Raw genomic sequence first — 18,011 nt, 5'->3', positions numbered from 1 at the left:
TCAGAATCTGGGAGTGTGGCCCAGATCTCAGAAGCTTTCATGGCTCCTGAGGTGTCTCCACTGTGCAGCCAAGTTTGAGAACCAGCCATTATTTTGCAAAGAGAAACATAGGGCTCCTCTTGGGTTGAACCTTGAATAAAGTTTAACTCTTCAGCTGTACTTCTGTTTTGAGAAAAGGCCCTCATTTGATGCTACAATTTCCTCTTTTGCCTGTCCATTGAATGCTCAGTTTCATCTCTTTTTATTCTCCCCAAATAAGGGTTCGCCAAGTAAATTCTTCTTGTATTATCATTTGAGTTTAATTCAGTGTACTCCTTTATTCTGGGTAATGCGTTCTTGACTGCAACACCCCCAAATCAAATTTAAAACCGTACCTCTGCCAGTCACCTACCAAAAGTGGAAATGATATCAGAAAATCCATGTTCAGACTTCATTATATTGTTAGTGACACATCCCATTTTTAAAAGTGTAACCATTTCCTATTATCATGAGGTGCATAGGTAGGGAAAGAAGAAAATGAAAACAGAAGCCAAATTTTCTTGAACTGCCCTCGGATCTGTGTTGGCACAGAGAGGAGAAAGCACCAGCCCTCCTGCCCATCCTAGCTATAGAAATCAATGCATATTCCAGGCTTTTGGTTATAAAAAGGAATAGTAACTGCACGTGGTTCCCTTAATTTAGGTTATAAATGTACTCTCCTGTCAAATCCAGTGTGCAATGCTTTAATGAATTCTTTTCTTCTGGTATATATCACAGCTGCAAAATACGGAACATTTTTTGACACCTAAGAGAAGTGAAAGGAAAATAAGTACCCAAGAAGTATAACCCACAGGCTTAAATTACTGATCACTTAGGAAAAGCCACCCCAAGGGACATCTTCTTATCTGGTGCTCAGATAATCTCAATATATTAAATTTTGCTCCTCAATTTAAAACTCCTCAATGTTTTTAAGATGTTTCCTTATCATACTAAGAACTCTTTAGTCCACGATCTCTTTCCCATCATTTACCAAAAGGAACTTTTGTGTTTATTTTCCAAGTATACATCTTTTTCTCCGTTCTTCTTTTTGTTTGACACTCCTTTCAGGGATCTCAGCACTGTAAACATGTCCAAGGGTTATTTCCTGAGCCCTGATTGCCGTCATTGAACTTGTTTCTCATATCTCCTTAAGAAATTCCTTTTTCTGTTTGGTAAAATGAAACTACTACCAGCTGTCATCTTTAAAGTAATAGAGGAGGCGAGTAAGGGGGGCTCTGCATTAACATATGCTGTTGGGTAGAAGGTAGTCACACATGAGTATGCTAAAATGTCCAGTTGTCAAAACTCCTTCATGTAATTAGATCTGGAATGTTTTGGAACACTGATCAACCATTCCGTTACAGAATTAGGTCTTACTGAGCAGACACTGCCCTTTGCACTGGGAGGAGAGAATAAGAGCACCTTGCTCAAATAGAAAGCCAGAAGGTAAAGACAAATTATGCAATGGTTATTTGCCCAAAACACTTGGACCTGTTTTGATCGTAAGTTCTGGCAGAGACAATACTTTGACGATGCTGGAGACACTGGTTATTGTGCCTTCACACATACACAGACACACACACAAGTGTAAATAAAAATAAATAAAATAAAATGGAGATGGAGAGGGATTGAGAGAAAAAGCTGTCTCAGGGCCTTGGAATTAAAGTTCTATTACTTCAACAGGAAAGAAGAATAAGCTACGAGTTTACTATCTTTCATGGTTAAGAAACAGAATATTACACAATGACCCAGAAGTAGAAAAGAAACAAGGCTGGATCACTGTTGGGGACTTGGAAGGCTGTATACATTACAAAGTTGGTAAGTCTCAAGACATGGAATTGTTTGCTCAATCCAAATTATTCAGTTAAGTTTCATTTAGTTTTTTTCCGTCAGATATTGATGATGCATTTGTGACCAGTTTAAGACACTGCTGGAACCTTAAATATACTTGCATTATTTCCCCAAAAAGTTAGATTGATGAAGTTCAAAGAATGCATTCAGAATAAAGTCTTAGGCTCCAGTTTGAACTCGCTCCCAAAGACCCAATAAAATAACCATGAAGAAATAAAAGTGCTGTAAACCTACAAGGACAAAGGGACCAGGAGAAGAGAAAACAGATAAGAGATGTCAACAAAATTGAACAAGAATTGTTAGATGACTAGGAACAGAACTAGCTGACCAGGAAATGCTGAATTCTAAGTCTGCTGTGAGGAAAGTCATCAAAATCAATCCAGTCACTCAACAGAACTCAGAAAGGGCCAGGACCTGAGGTCCCAGGTGTATCTGAGGTGGAGATGGAGGGTGGGATTGAAAATGGGAGGATTGTTGGAAAGTTGATGAACAGCAAATCCTCCAGAACCCAGTCAGGCAGCCACCCTCCCTGACAGCAGCAGCAGATGAAAGGTGGGCACAGCCAACCTGTTGATGGGGAATATTGAATTATAAGGACACATTGATACACACACAGACACCTCCTTCCCCTGTTTAGCACCCCAAATGTTGCCAGCCATGCTTATACTCCCAAGCAAGAGATTGAAAGATGGTCTTTGGAGAAACTAAATGGCCAGCAAGAAAAGATGTTGAGGTACTAATATTTGAAATGCCATGGAAAGAGCATGCTATCTAACCACCTTAAAAGTGAAACCCATCAGTCGGTAAGCCCACTAGAGCAGACAGTGGGAAAATCTACTAATGGGAAGGAAACTTAAACAGAAAGAAGGGACTTTAGAGGAAACAAGGATAATGAGGAGTGGAACAAAAAAATTTTAAAAGAAACTATCAATATACTAACTTCAGAGAGATTAGAAATACTGTTTCCATAAAAGAAGAATAGGTGTTATTTTTTTAAAAAAGATGGAACAGGGTTGGAGAATGTCATTCAGAGACCAAGAAAAAAAATCTTGGAAATTAAAATATATTGGCAGGAATAAAAAATGCAGTAGAAGGGTCGAAAGACAAACATGAGAAATGTCCTAGAAAGTAGAATGAAAAGAAAAGAAAAAAGAGAGAATAGGTAAGAAAATAAAAGTTTCAGTCCAAGTGGTTCAAAATATAAGTTACATGAGTTTTAGGAAAAAGATTAAGAAGTAGAAGGGGAAGAAAGCATCAAAGAAAGAATACAAGAAAGGTTTCTAGAATTAAGACCTCAAAATCTCAAATTAAAAAGATTCACTGAGGAGTACCTAGTATAGTGAATGAAAAACGACTCACAAGAGGACATAGCAACATGATATTTCAGTACCCAGGAAATGAGAAGGCTCTTAAAGCTTTCAAATTATAAGTAAATAAATAAACAGTTTACATGTAATAGACACAGAATTAGGTGGCCTGGGACTTACAGCAGTACTAGAAGTTTAGAAGACAATGGAGGGGACTTCCCTGGCAGTCCAGTGGTTAAAACTCCACGCTCCCACTGCAGGTGGTGAGGGTTTGATCCCTGGTCAGGGAACTAAAATCCCACATGCTGTGCAGCGCGGCCAAGAGAAAAGAAAAAAGACAATGGAGCAAGGCTTTCAAAGTTCTAACGGAAAAATTTTTTTCACTTAGTATTTTATAACCCATCTGTATTAGCCAGGGCTCTCCAGAGAAACAGAACAAGCAGGATGTGTATATATAGAGAGAGAGACAGAGAAGGAGAAAGAAATTAGTCCAGGCAAAGTGGGACAATGGAGGGTTCAGGAAGAGGTACCTACAAGAAAAATAAAATGTTACTAATAGATTACCTGCCATATTTGACTGTACTGACAGCACTAACAGAAAGTTTCCATGTGCTTAGAGATAGATACATAGAAAAAAAGGAAGTGAAAAAAATTTGAAATCAAGAAAGGAATTATAATAATGGTATACTACATGCCTCATCTATGAACAATAATGATTTAAACACAGGATATTGACTTAACCAAAACTTGTAAATATAACTATATTGGAGGTATGGGGAGGAAGAGATGTGTACGTTTGAAAGAGAGATCTAGAGAGAGGAGATTGCTGTAAGAGACTAGACCCTTTCCATTCTCCAGAGTCAGTAGGTAATATCTACAGCTGAAAAAAGTTGTAAATAACATTATCAGCACGTCATTTAGAAATATGGAGGGCTTCCCTGGTGGCTCAGTGGTTGATAGTCCGCCTGCCGATGCAGGGGACACGGGTTCGTGCCCCGGTCCGGGAAGATCCCACATGCCGCGGAGCGGCTGGGCCCGTGAGCCATGGCCGCTGAGCCTGCGCGTCCGGAGCCTGTGCTCTGCAACGGGAGAGGCCACAACAGTGAGAGGCCCATGTACCGCAAAAAAATATATATATATATGGAAATAAATCGCTGAAGAAGTATTTGAAAGTATATTAAAGACAGAATAGTAAACAGGAGAAGCATGCTACAGAAAAAGAGCTCGGAGAACAAGAATTTGGTCAGTTATCTTGGGCTAAATTCTTTAGGACACAGAATATTCTGTTTGTTCAAACATTTTATAAATAAAAAGACTGCCATGTGTGCTGTCTTAGTCTGTTCAAGCTGCTATAACAGAATACCACAGACTGGGTGGCTCATAAACAACATGAGTTTATTTCCCACAGCTCTAGAGGCTGAGAAGAGCCAAGATCAAGTTGGTGGCAGATTCAGTATCTGGTGAGGGCCTGCTTCCTGGGTCATAGACAGTGGTCTTTCTCCTATAACCTCACATAGCAGGAAGGGAGAGGGATCTCTCTGGGGTCTCATGTTAAAGGCACTGGTCCTTTTTGAACTCCTAATAACTGGAATCCAAGTTTGAATAATAAGCGAACAGCAGCTATTATGTCTCTACCCATTTGTTGATTTTTCTACCATCTTGCCATACCGGCTCTCAGCTGCTTACATGTGGGTGAACATAAAAGCCAGGCAAGGAAACATGAAGGATCTTTATACAGATTCTTCTTAAAATAAGTAATTCACATCTAGACCTAGTGCTTAGAGGCAGTCCTAAGCCAGTTACATCTTTAGATGAAGAAAAGAGCCTTCAGTATGAAGCAAAAGGCCCCAGGTATCCTGCAAACCAAGTACATTAAAGGAAGTTAAATCTGTATCTATGAGAACATCCCACACCAGAGCATTACCCTCAATCAGGATGATATATATGTGTGTGTGTGTGTGTGTGCGTGTGTGTGTGTGTGTGTGTGTGTGTGTGTGTATATAGTGGTTTACACATTCTTTAATACAAAAACTTGAATAAATTAATGAACTATTTTAATTCATAACTTTTCTATTACAGTCAAATATGAAAGGATCAAATTCTTGGTGATTGCCTTAAAGAATGCTGTGGAGATATATGCTTGGGCTCCTAAACCATATCATAAGTTCATGGCATTTAAGGTAAGTAGGCATGTGATTACCTAACAAGGGCTTGTTTTTTTATATAGTTTAGGTTCCCATCAGTTAACAGTGGTTAACTTACACATATCACTAGTACCAATTTTTCTGTATATAATAAACCTCTTTTAAAAGTGTAGGCGCTCTTACTTGTTATTCTAAAAGTAAAGACTAGGTATTAGTAAATACTGTTAATTAGTCAAATTAAAATTTGGGTACACCCTCCTCCATTTCAGGTCTATGCATCATCATCTCTAAGTGGCATTTAGCTTGGAATGGTTACCAGGCAAAGCATTCATTATGATATTAGGCAATGAGATTTATTATACACCCACCTAACTAGGGCACTCTCTTGATATTTCGTCTGAAAAAGGCAGACCGACAGCAAGCAGCACTGAATCTCAAGGCCGAACTGAGTCTCTAAATCTTGTAATCCTTGTAAGCCTCTTGGGGAAAAGTCGCTAAAACTCACTTGATGCTCATATATCCCCATTGCTGTTGGACTTCTCTAAAATGAATACTGAATGTAGTCACATATGGAAATGGCCTAGTTTCTCTGCATCCTTCAATTTTCATTGCTGTTTCATTTTTGATCTTGGCTAAGTCTGTACCCACTGTGGTTGGCTTGATAACTCATGAGCTTCAACAGAAGCAGGATGGGGAAATGCTGGTCCCGTTGACTCCAGATCATGAAAGCTGACCCCCAAATGCCAGAAGGACCAGTACTTACAGGCACTCTGATGTTTTCAGAGCTGCACAGTCTGCCCACAGCCAGTGTGAATTTACCTTCTGTCCATTCTTACTCTGCCTACATCTCTCTTTCTTTATGTCTCCTCGGCCCTCACTTTTTCTCCCCACCTTTATGACTATTGTCTTTCTTTGACCCTTTATGTATTTTCTGTTGCCACATATGCCACGTGAGGGCAGAAGCTGCCTTGGGAACATTACAAAGCCCTCTTCAGGGCTGAATCACCCCCGCTTCTATCTTGTTCCTTTAGCAGGGCAAGGAGTTCATTTGTGATGTGCTCAGGAAGATGCGAAATGGGCCCCACTCGTTCACCCCGCTTTTATGGAGAGAAATGTTTGGAATGCATGGGGTTAGTAATAACACTTCAGGGATGACTCCTGACAGCTACAGCGGTGCTGCTGTCCCGCCAAAATCTCTCTTCACAAAAGCTTTTCAGTCAAGATCCTGTTCCTGTTCCGGTTCTGAAGTTCCTGTCATCAGTGTACTAGCCAAAGTGCAGGGTTGACTGCAAAATGCTTTGTTGAGCAAACCATGGCCAACCTAGAAAGAGGGAAGAGCAAAGGCAAGGACTCGAAGAGGAAAGACTGGAGCCGGCAGGGGGTCGAGCCCTCCCGTGGGACAAGGAGATGAGGCTCGAACCTCCCATCTATGAGAATGATGTTAGCAAAAGAGAAGGAGGGAGGGGTCTGTTAGGTGACGGTGACATGATAGCCGAGGCACTTGTGGTTTCACAGATTCTCGCCCAGACTTCAAGGCCAATGCAGGTGGAGTGTGGATTAAATAATGGCAAAGGAAAACAGAGGAACACGTGACAGTTAGCTGGGGCGTAGACTCTGGAGTCTCACACACAGAACTTTGATAAACGTGGCTGGAGCTCTTTTTTTCTTTTCCTTTTAAACCCAGCTAGCCAACGTAAGCCGTGAGTCTTGAGATGAATCATCCCCACCGTCCTCTATCGCCCAAACCCAAGTCTCAGATCTCAACGTTAAGTTTAGAGAAAGCGCCAGCCTGATGTGTACTCACTCACCCAGGAGAGTCAGAACCAGAGCATGCCTGTTAACCCTGAACAGGCTTAGCACAGGGCTGGCCCACCTGCCCACCCAGTCTGTCTCTGAAAAGGTAGTAGCCATGCCTGGGCCTGGCTGTCCCTTGGGAAGGAGAGGGGCCAGAGAGGTGACTGGACCTTCTTCTTGGGGAAAAGGCCAGAAATAAACAGGGAAGGACAGCAGCACCCAGACACCAATTTTTTTTTTTTTTTTTTTTTTTTTGCGTTACGCGGGCCTCTCACTGTCGTGGCCCCTCCCATCGCGGAGCACAGGCTCCGGACGCGCAGGCTCAGCGGCCATGGCTCACGGGCCCAGCCGCTCCGCGGCATGTGGGATCCCCCCGGACCGGGGCACGAACCCGCGTCCCCTGCATCGGCAGGCAGACCCTCAATCACTGCGCCACCAGGGAAGCCCACCAAATTTTTAATATATGATGACACTATCAAAACAGACAACTGTCAACCAGCTTCGCTGCCCTGGAGCACAAGGGGTAGAAAAAGGGGAACAATTGGATGCTAGACTCTTCCTCCCAGAGTCAGAATATGAATAGCCCTAAAATTGAAAGAAAGATTTCCTAGCTTTTCAATTTAAGAAAGTCAGACATTAACTTCCACAGGAAATGGCTAAAGGAAAAATTTATTAAGGTAACGTCTTTGAATGATGTGGGTACTCATGGGGTGATTTTTAAAGTCTTTTGCAGATCTCCAGCACAAGCCACTGCTTGTTGATCTCACAGTAGAAGAAGGTCAAAGATTAAAGGTTATTTTTGGTTCACACACTGGTTTCCATGTAATTGATGTTGATTCAGGAAACTCTTATGATATCTACATACCATCTCATGTAAGTTCCTGGAAGCAGACTGTGAAGACTCTGTTCCACAACCTGTGTGTATAGATTTGTTTTTGTACATTTTTAGTGGAGGTCATGCTAACTTTTACTAATCAATAAAGCAGATGGACTTATGGTCTTCACTAAGTAGATGAGGCTTTTAAGTCATAAAACATGTAACTTTAATTGATTTTTATGGCTGCTTAAAATTGAGTAACACGTAATAGCAATTATTTGCCATTTACTGGACATGTTGTCTCATTGGATTTTACATTAAAATACATACAGTGGTTTTTGTTCAAGGGCATAGATTCTGTTTTTTAAGCAAGACTATAGTAGATGAGCTTCTATTTTTAGTTTTTGAAGGAGATTGGTTCATTTTATGTGGGAGAAGTCCAGTGATCCTTTTTCTGCTATCGTTCCTCTCTTCAAGTGGAGGGCAGTGTCACGTGGCGGAATCAGACACCCTGGGGCACATGCTCTGGCTCTTGCACGTATTCGCTTTGTAATAGTGGACACATTAGGCAGCCTGTCCAACCCTCAGCTTTCACATCTGTAAAATGGGGCTAAGAGGATCTATCACATAGGGTTATCGTCAGCATTAAGTGAGGTCATACATCTAAAGTAGTTGGCACAGGGCCCTGCAAATTGTACTATTAATATTACTATACTGACACATTGCCTAAAACATGACTTTTAAGGGACGTGCTGCCCATGGTTTCATGTAGTAGGATGAGCACAGTGTAAATTTTGTTTCCTCTAACGTATGTAGTCCCAAGGCTAACATACAGTAGAAATTATTCGTCAACAAAGTCTGAGACCTAATCTGTTACTGTTTGGTATTTTGAGACTTTAAAGACTTCACTCCAAAGGAGCACAACCATTGAAAAAAGTTGTTTTGGGGCACGGCACACATACGTCATTGGTTGTTACATTACAGCTTTCCTCGTGTGTGTATGTGCACACAGGACTCACAGCCCGTGCTCTTGGTGAGGGGACTGGGCTGTCCCCATCATCATCCTCCATCCCCTCTTTCCTGTCCACCGTGTACCTACTGGACGGCCATGACATTCTCAACCAGGGGATCGCAGCAACACCACGTCTCTTTTCCCAGAACAAGTCAATCTACACTTATCTGAATAGTATGATTTTTTTTTAGTGAACGGTACTTTTTAAATTTTTTCTCAACAAGCCATTAATTTGGACTACAGTAAGTCCCCTACATAAGAACGAGTTCCGTTCCGAGAGCAAGTTCGTAAGTTTAGTTCATAAGTCCAACGAAGTTAGCCTAGGTACCCAACTAACACAATCGGCTATGTAGTACTGTACTGTAATAAGTTTATGATACTTTTCACACAAATAATACATAAAAAACAAACACAAAAAATAAAACATTTTTAATCTTACAGTACAGTACCTTGAGAAGTACAGTAGTACAGTACAATAGCTGGCACTCCTTAGCAGTACCAGCTACATCACTGCTGCTTTTACTCTTGCTTCCGGACATCCTGGGCTTGAAATAATGATACTGTACTAGTGTACTCTATACAGTACTGTAAAAGTAAAGTACACAAAACACAACCACTTGTAGAGGATGCACGCACGTCACAATGTACACCAGGCACGTGAATATTGGACATGCGAACACACGTTCGCACCTTGGAAAGTTCACACCTTGAAGGTTCATATGTAGGGGACTTATTTAGGCACCCAGATAAACTATCTGTATTGACTGTTCATAGCCTGTTTTGGTCCCACCTTTTGGCCCCACTTGGGCTGTTTCCATCAGATCCAACTGGATTGCATTCTCCTCATCTTGTTTGGAAGTAGATAGAAAACACGAGATTTTCAATGTCCACGGGAATGTGCTCAAATCCCAATTCTACCACCATATCCTAGTGCAGCTTTGGTCAAATTACATAACCCCTCTGAGATGCAGTTGCTTCATCTGTAGACAGAAATATCTAGCATGGGGAGCTGTTTTAAAGGCCAGAAGTTATACATGGAAAGGGCCCACACTTGGCACAGGGCAGGTGCTCCATAGCTGTAGTTGTTGCTTTTAGAACAGGTAAATTGCATTCTCAACCTAGTGCCTAAGTTTGTATGTACCAGGGTATTTGACAGGTCGGTGGTTAAATTAAGCAAAACAAAACGTCAGTCTCTAGAATGTAAATGGAAAAGGGAAAAGAAAAAACTTTTTTTTTTCTTTGCAATTCTTAGAGATTAATAGCTAAGATACTGTCTTATTTTTTAAAAGAATAATGCCTGGCCTTTCTTTGTCTTCTAGATTCAGGGCAATATTACTCCTCATGCCATTGTCATCTTGCCTAAAACAGATGGAATGGAAATGCTTGTTTGCTATGAGGATGAGGGGGTGTATGTAAACACCTACGGCCGGATAACTAAGGATGTGGTGCTCCAATGGGGAGAAATGCCCACGTCTGTGGGTAGGTTAACCATTCCTTATCTCCTTCAGCAGTTACACCCCCCAAATGAAACGAAAGTCAAGAAATGTGAAACAACCATTTGATTCCACAAAAAAAAAGTCTGTGAATAACACTTGTAAGACTTGCTTTGTCTGTTTATCTCAAGTCGTTTGTCATTTTTGTGGTTAAGATGTGAACAGATGCTGTGAGTTATTGCCCATCTAATGTTTTTAATGCAGTTTTGGAAATTCCTTTTGACAGCCTACATTCATTCCAATCAGATAATGGGCTGGGGCGAGAAAGCTATTGAGATCCGGTCAGTGGAAACAGGACATTTGGATGGAGTATTTATGCATAAGCGAGCTCAAAGGTTAAAGTTTCTATGTGAAAGAAATGATAAGGTAAATCCGTTTCAACATTTGCATTAGTGTTTGCATTTTAAGAGACCACCAGGTACCTGTGAAACCTTCATTTTCCTTTATACTGATTTGAATCACATCTGTGTTAAACAATCAATATTATCTTGAAATGGCATTATTTGGTTTGATTCATGTGAACCCTCAAAATATATTATTCACGCATCAAAAAAGACATAAGGGCTTCCCTGGTGGCGCAGTGGTTGAGAGTCCACCTGCCGATGCAGGGGACACGGGTTCGTGCCCCGGTCCGGGAAGATCCCACATGCCGCGGAGCGGCTGGGCCCGTGAGCCATGGCCGCTGAGCCTGCGTGTCCGGAGCCTGTGCTCCGCAACGGGAGAGGCCACAACAGTGAGAGGCCCGCGTACTGCAAAAAAAAAAAAAAAGACATAAAAACATCTAAAAAATTTCTTGTAAACTCTTTGTAACTTGTGTGGCTTGCAGGCCTTAAGATGACTCAGCAAATAACCCAAATTCTCCTAAGCACTTAGAAGAGCCGGCCTCTCATTAGTCATCTCACAGTGGGTCAACTTTATACCCCACTTTTAGACGTTTCACAGAATCACTATTGGGACGTAACCCATCACATTATATTCGATTTTAAATGTAAAACATTTGACGTGTAGAAATACAAACTTTTTAAAAGTGTCACCCATACCTTAAGGAATGCACAATCGCAAACTCAACTAGTGCCATGTCTTGTGTCATTCCAGCCATGTTTCTTCTGAAGTGTCATAGGGGGACTGTTTTCCAGTGAAATCGGCGGTGTTCGTCTGGCATGATCAGTCGCCCAGAAGGCGTGTTCTGCAGCAGTGCTGCTTCTGCCTTGCCCTCCCCGTAGACTAACCCAGAGTTTTTAGTAGCTAAGCTCTACTGTGTTTGTGAATTCATCCTTTGGGACTATGGCCAACTTAGAAATGCTGTCCCCAAAACAGCAGACATAAACGAAAAGAAACGTGACAGAAAAGAACGTGACAGGTTGAACAGACCTGCATCTCTTGGTTCACTCCCGTTCCCCAGAAGCCAGGCTGGTCTTAGTCTGGCCCCGGAGTAGCCAACTACTCTGACCTGGTATGGTCTGGTGTGGTCTGGGTGGACAACAGCTGGGGATGGCAAGGATGGTCCCAGGCCCTTATCAGAATACACCAGAAAACAGACCTGACCCCTAGTAAAATTCCAGCCCCCGCCTAGTCTCTGGGAATCATAAGACTAGGAGTGATCTGGGCACGGACACCCACACTTCAGTTCATTGAAGTCCCACCTCAGAAAGCCAACGTCAAGTCACGACCACACCCTCAGCAGCAGGCTGGGACCACACCAGCATCTGGGGCCTGAGGTTTAGAGCCAGGGCTCACAGAACCTGGAGAGAACAGCAGCCCTTTCTTTTCCTCATTGTGTTCCCATGGGTCCTCTGTGCTTCCCCGTTTTGATTCACTGACCCTAACAGTAGCTTTACGTACATATGTAGCATTAGCTGAAAGATGAGCATTTCCACAGAACTTCCGAAGAAGTTGTTGGGAGAGACAGCATTCTTCTGCAGAAACTGTGGGAATGAAGTAGCAGAGACTTTATACTAATGACAAAAGTAAATGCCTTGGACCAAAGTTTGGTGTTGGCTGACTGAAGGACTGGGCCACAGCCCAGAATATTATTTTGCTGGGCAGTGGTTCACTGATGTTCAGCTCAAGCAAGCAGTACCCCAAATTTTGCTCGCTTCTCTCAGTCGTTTGATAAGATGATTTAGCAGACCCAGACCGAAGGGACTGTGATTCTCCTTACTAATGCCATGATCTCCTTTGGCCTAGGGTATGCATTCATCAGCAGAGAAACCAAGCATTAACTCTTGGAATGCCAAAGTGAATAGGCATTAAACACCTTACCCTCTCTGACCAGAACCACTTTTTTTTTTTTTCTTAATTGAGAAATGAAGTTGTATAGTAGTCAGTAGGCCCCAAATTCCCCCTTGACTTTGGAAATGTGAGAGGATTCTCTTCATTCCCAAAGTCTGCCCTCTTGTTATCAGGGGAGAGAAAAGGGGAGCCCCTGTGGCTTTCCAGAAATTAACAAAGGACGTGTTGTGTCCTAGACCAGAAATCCAGCATATTATCCTAGCACGAAACTCCCTTGTAAAAAGTGAGCGCCCAAAGGGTTGTTACAAGTCAAGATATAGCCCCTTCTGGGTCCCTGAAGGCCAATGCCACAGTCAGTCATAGTAACCTTCATAGGAATAAAGGCAGGGATGTTTACAGAGGATGCACTGTATTAAAAGGCACTTTATAAACACCAGCCATTAAGTCTTAAGAGCTGACACATGGCAAGGATAGGACATGTGAGAGAAAATGGATGGACGGTTGAAGAAAAGAGGGAAAGAAACCATGCAGTTGAACTAACTTCTTTTTAATTTCAAACAGGTATTTTTTGCATCCGTGCGATCTGGAGGAAGTAGCCAAGTGTTTTTCATGACCCTCAACAGAAATTCCATGATGAACTGGTAACAGAAGAGCACTTGGCACTTATCTTCATGGCGTTATTTCTAATTTAAAAGAACATAACTCATGTGGACTTATGCCAGTCTAGAGGCAGAATCAGAAGGCTTGGTTGACCATACCACTTTACCCTTTTCCTCTCCCTCCACCCGTCCCAGTACAGTCCATCTTTCAATGTTGCAGCCTGGTTGAGAAGGAGAGAAAAAGGTGGCAGGAATTTCCAGGAGATCCCCAAGAATGCTGCGTTGTCTGTGGACAAAGGTGGACCATGTGCTCTTCGGAGTTAGGGATAGAAACAAATATTGTGTGCTCTTATGATTAAGCTGTGTTCTGGTGGGTTTTTGAGTTTTATTTTGTTTTGTTTTTTTACCTTTTTTCTTCACCCCTTTACTTTGTAAGAATGGGGAAAGAATGCATACTGAGAAAATGTCTGTTTTTAATTCTGTCTGCCTGCTAGCTTTAAGTATACAATGTGTTGTAAAATTTCCAATTTCGAATGGTGAGAGACAGCACAATAAATGTACCTTATCTCTTTACACTGAAGGCCATAACTACATAGTGGGGTAATTGTAGAACTCTTTTGCCTTCACGAACCCAAAAGGTTGCTTTTTGATAGCAACTGCTAATGGATTTTTAAAAGAGAAGAAAAATACTAGTTTTCCCCACTTTCGGGAAATAGATTTTAAATGGCTAAACTACTAGCCTTAGACTAATAAAATCAACTACCATTTTTGTGAGTCTGGCAGGCCCTATTTTATATGGCCCTGTACAGAACAGAGTGTGTTGAATGGGATAGTAGTGCCATTGAGTTGAGTTGGCTCTAGTGAATGAGGGACTCTATAATACAACATTGCCTCAGCGATTATGCAACAGATCAGGGCAAAAGATGGGATGACAGAGGGGGTCAGACAGAAAGAGCTTCTGGAAACAAGCTAAAAATGTATATATATACACACACACACACTTTTTTTTTTTTCCAAATGCACAAAACTTCCCAGCTAAGAGGTCACTCTGTTCAGGCTTCGTTAGGAGTTAAGACTTTGTTCTTTCTGGGAATTGGAGAATAAATAAGATCCAGGCTCTGGTCATTCCCAGCTTTCTCCTGAGGGTGCCACTTTCCCAAGATGAAAACTGTGACTGAAAAAATAATAATAATAAATGTTTCTGAGCTGCCTGTGTTCTCTCTGGGTTGGTGAGAGAAGGGACTAGACTACTAAGCCTGCCTGAGACCCAGCGGGCATCATTGGTTCAGATGTTATAGAACTAGAAAGCAAGGCTTTGGCCAAAATTCTGAGACCCTAATCATTTTACCTTCCTCCAAATTACCCAACATACGGTAAACAACATTTGTGCAGAATTTGTGTGTATTTCGTTCAGGTTGACTTGTGTCCTTATAGACTCTTACGCGGATGATTCGAACTTTTACGTGACTGTCTGGGATTTTTTTTTCCCAAAGCTACCAGCATGGCCGCCTGTGGTATCAAGGTGTTGCAAAACGATATCTGTGTTGCGCTTCCTGTTTTAACCTACCTCGTTTCGTTTGTTTTGTTTCACTGTTCATCACAGCAGTGTTATCTCCAGGAGACATATAGAGAGCTCAACTGGCAATCTCAGGTGCACTTGATATTTTAAAATAAGACAGTAGTTGACCAAATTGTTCTTCTTGAAAAATTGGAAAAAAAAAAAATCCAACAACAACAAAACTAATGTGGCTTGTTTGTGGAGAAAACAATGACTCTAAACAGATCAAAAAAAAAAAATCTATGATCCTACTGATTTTGCCTAAATACATGAGCAGCTGATGTGCTATTAATGAGAACGAAATACACGTTAGGAAAATGGCACCATTTCAATCTGGTGGCTTGGGCAAGGGGGGAACAGGGAAGGGGAAATATTCTAGTTCTGTTATAGATGATTCTGCCCCTCCTGTAAAGGTGGTTGTCATTTGCATTTATTTTAAGCAGGTAACACAGGAATGGAATTGAGGATTATCTTCAGGCAATCACCAAGATGTCCTCATCGTGGTCCCTTTAGTGCTCAAAAGCAATGATATCCTCCCGTTCTCATTTTTACTGCTAAGGTTCTGCTGCTGAACAATATTATCTTCACAAATTCCGTGCAACAAATTCAGCAATAACGTTTTGGATTGAATTTAGCAGCTACTGTAATTGGATGCTGATGTGGACAAGATATATTGATTTGGGTCTCATCCCCGCATGTGATTGCCACCAGCTCTTTATATTGCTGCTGTGGTATTTTAAACCAGAAGCTTCTTTAAATTATGTTGCAAACTGATCTTTGTTTTTATGTTTTGTTTTGTTTTGATTTCTAAGTGGTAAGTTCGAAACACACAGCTTTAAATGATTTTTTTATTGTGGGATTTGGGTACAGTTAAGAAATAAAAGGGAATCATTGTGTTTAAACATAAGGTAGTTTGTGAATGTATTTTTTAAAGCCTAGATTCATTGAAACAAAAAATCATAAGAGAACAATATTAATGCAGTCTTGTTTACAGTATGTACAGTGACATAACATAGAACATGAGCTTTTCTGGTGCCAACAACAATAAAACACAGACGTTAAACATCAAGCCATGCCTTTTATATTTTTGTACAAATATCTTACACAGAGTACAAGGCAAAACCAAATTTAAAAAGGGCCCCCCACAAAGCTGTGCTCCTTAAAAGATTTCTAAAGAATTCTTTGAAGCTTTTATCTCCAAAAATACATTTTCCTCCATCAGGACTGGCCCTAGCCCTGAAATACTGAGGCCTAGGTCATGCAGAATATTTCAGAATAACTATTCTTGGGCCCGTAACAATTCCCAACTTTTTGGTTTGCTTTAATTCTTTATTCTTTTTTTTTGGGGGGGTGGCAGGGGTGAGGGGGTGGTTGTGCTTTTCATCCCCCTTAATATCATCTTAAAAATAAAATGAGCCAGTTCTAGAGATAAAATCCCCAGCAGGAAAAAAATAAAACTAAAAACTGAAACTAGTTTCAAGACCAAAGAAATTTTTGTTAAGATTTCTATACAAAGAGAAACTGAGCCCTCTCTCCCTCAAAGTTAAGTTTCTCTAGATCTCTTCTGTCCTTGCTACTCTCAATTGATAATCATGCAGTAAAATCCACTGCAGCTGCTCACACCATCGTCGTGGGCCGGGGTCTGTCAGGTGACTATCATTGCTGAGTGCTAGTCGGGGACGCTAGAGAAGATTCCTCCATGCAGTGGGTAATGGGAACAGCGGACCTGTAAGATCCCTTCAGATGGGGAGAGTACTCTCTCTCCATGCCAATTACATTCAGACCATTGTCCTTGCACACAATATAAGTGAAGACAGCTTGCACCAAGTGCCACATAAAATCTAATGACTATTTAGATATCATTTTTCTTGAAGACTTTCGAACAGTGCTTCAAGAAGGCTTAGAGCTACTGCAATGGTATAGGTTAAGGCACAGATGACATCCCACAAGGCCACTCAAACAGGGACTCCATTTTTCTAACACTTTGACACAGCTTTCCAAGACACGCTTCTTACATACGTTGCATCAAGTACACATTTTTTAAAAGCATCTTAATTCCTGGTTGTCAAGACCTACTAACAGTTTTCTGTCTGCTCTTGTGACTTATTGGTAATTGGTGTCTCTGGTCCCTCCTGTGCAGTAGATTAGAGAGAGATGTGAAATTCAGGCCGGAGCCATTTTGGTTTTGTCCATTGCCAGACAAGAAGCAGCTGAAGTCTGACCTCACATTCCATGAAGTTTAAAAAAAAAAAAAAAAATGTTTTCCCTACTAGTATGTGTCCCACTTCCTGTCACTGTATTCTTGAAATGTTGAAGAGCTATTTGTGTTAATAGTGTGTGCTGTCTGTGAAAGTCTGCTTGAACAGGCATCACCTGCATTTGTGCTGACTGCTTTCAGGTATAAGATGTGCTACATTATTTTTAATAAAGAAGATGCAGTTACTGGTCAAACTTTTTTTAACCTTCCGGAGGAAAATAGGAGAATACCCATAACATGCTGATGGCAATTCTGAATGACGCTGCCATGCTCCCGATGTTCCCAAGTCTCCTGATTCTATGTTCTGACCATCTCAACAGTTTCTGTGAATTATGAGTTACCTTTTAGTTCATCCCGCAAAATTTTAAATCTAACTATATCAAAGAGTAACAAACACATCCAAAGCTGGCTTCCCTGAGACTATACAGTTACAAAATAAAATCCAAAAAATCTGAATTTGATTTCATTTACCTGCCAGCATTTCTCATAAATACCATTACATTTTGGCCTTGATCAGGATTGCAATATCGAGAACCATAAAATGTGCTGCTCTCCTTTTATGGGTCCCAAAATGGGTATAAACTGATCTTCTTTCAGAAGCTCCAGCAAAAAAGAAAACCTCCTGAGAATTTGCAAGTTCATAACTGACCATTTGTACATGTCTACCAAATATTTTCTAGTGTTGTTTGATTTGCATACTGTATCACTGTTCTGGGACTTTTTCCGTAGACAATTAGAATATTCAAAAATTTGCATAGCATCAAACAGTATGAGACCATAACTCTCTGCTTTGAACTTCATTCTTCTAGGGCTGTCATTCCAGAAAATGCCAGAATGCACCAAAATAAAACTCAGAAAAGCATTTTAAAAGCAAAAATCCCTGGATAAGTTTTGAGATATTCTAAATTCAGACCAAAATCTTTGACTCT

General features: G+C 41.1%; 1 protein-coding gene across 1 annotated transcript in view; it reads left to right on the top strand.

Annotated features, from left to right (window-relative positions):
* Window positions 1-15,894, top strand: part of TNIK (TRAF2 and NCK interacting kinase) — a 169,070-nt gene extending 153,176 nt beyond the window's left edge. Inside the window, exons 27-32 of the mRNA XM_060150000.1 lie at window positions 1,702-1,836; window positions 5,256-5,356; window positions 7,838-7,987; window positions 10,263-10,422; window positions 10,663-10,802; window positions 13,230-15,894. Coding sequence (XP_060005983.1) covers window positions 1,702-1,836; window positions 5,256-5,356; window positions 7,838-7,987; window positions 10,263-10,422; window positions 10,663-10,802; window positions 13,230-13,313 — 770 coding nt within the window. The 3' untranslated portion in view covers window positions 13,314-15,894. The remainder of the gene's footprint in view (window positions 1-1,701; window positions 1,837-5,255; window positions 5,357-7,837; window positions 7,988-10,262; window positions 10,423-10,662; window positions 10,803-13,229) is intronic.
* Window positions 15,895-18,011: the final 2,117 nt, after the last annotated feature.

This window comes from Lagenorhynchus albirostris, chromosome 5 (genome assembly GCF_949774975.1).
Source record: "Lagenorhynchus albirostris chromosome 5, mLagAlb1.1, whole genome shotgun sequence".
In the NCBI taxonomy this organism is placed as follows: domain Eukaryota; kingdom Metazoa; phylum Chordata; class Mammalia; order Artiodactyla; family Delphinidae; genus Lagenorhynchus; species Lagenorhynchus albirostris.
This window is presented reverse-complemented; position numbering and strand designations above follow the sequence as displayed.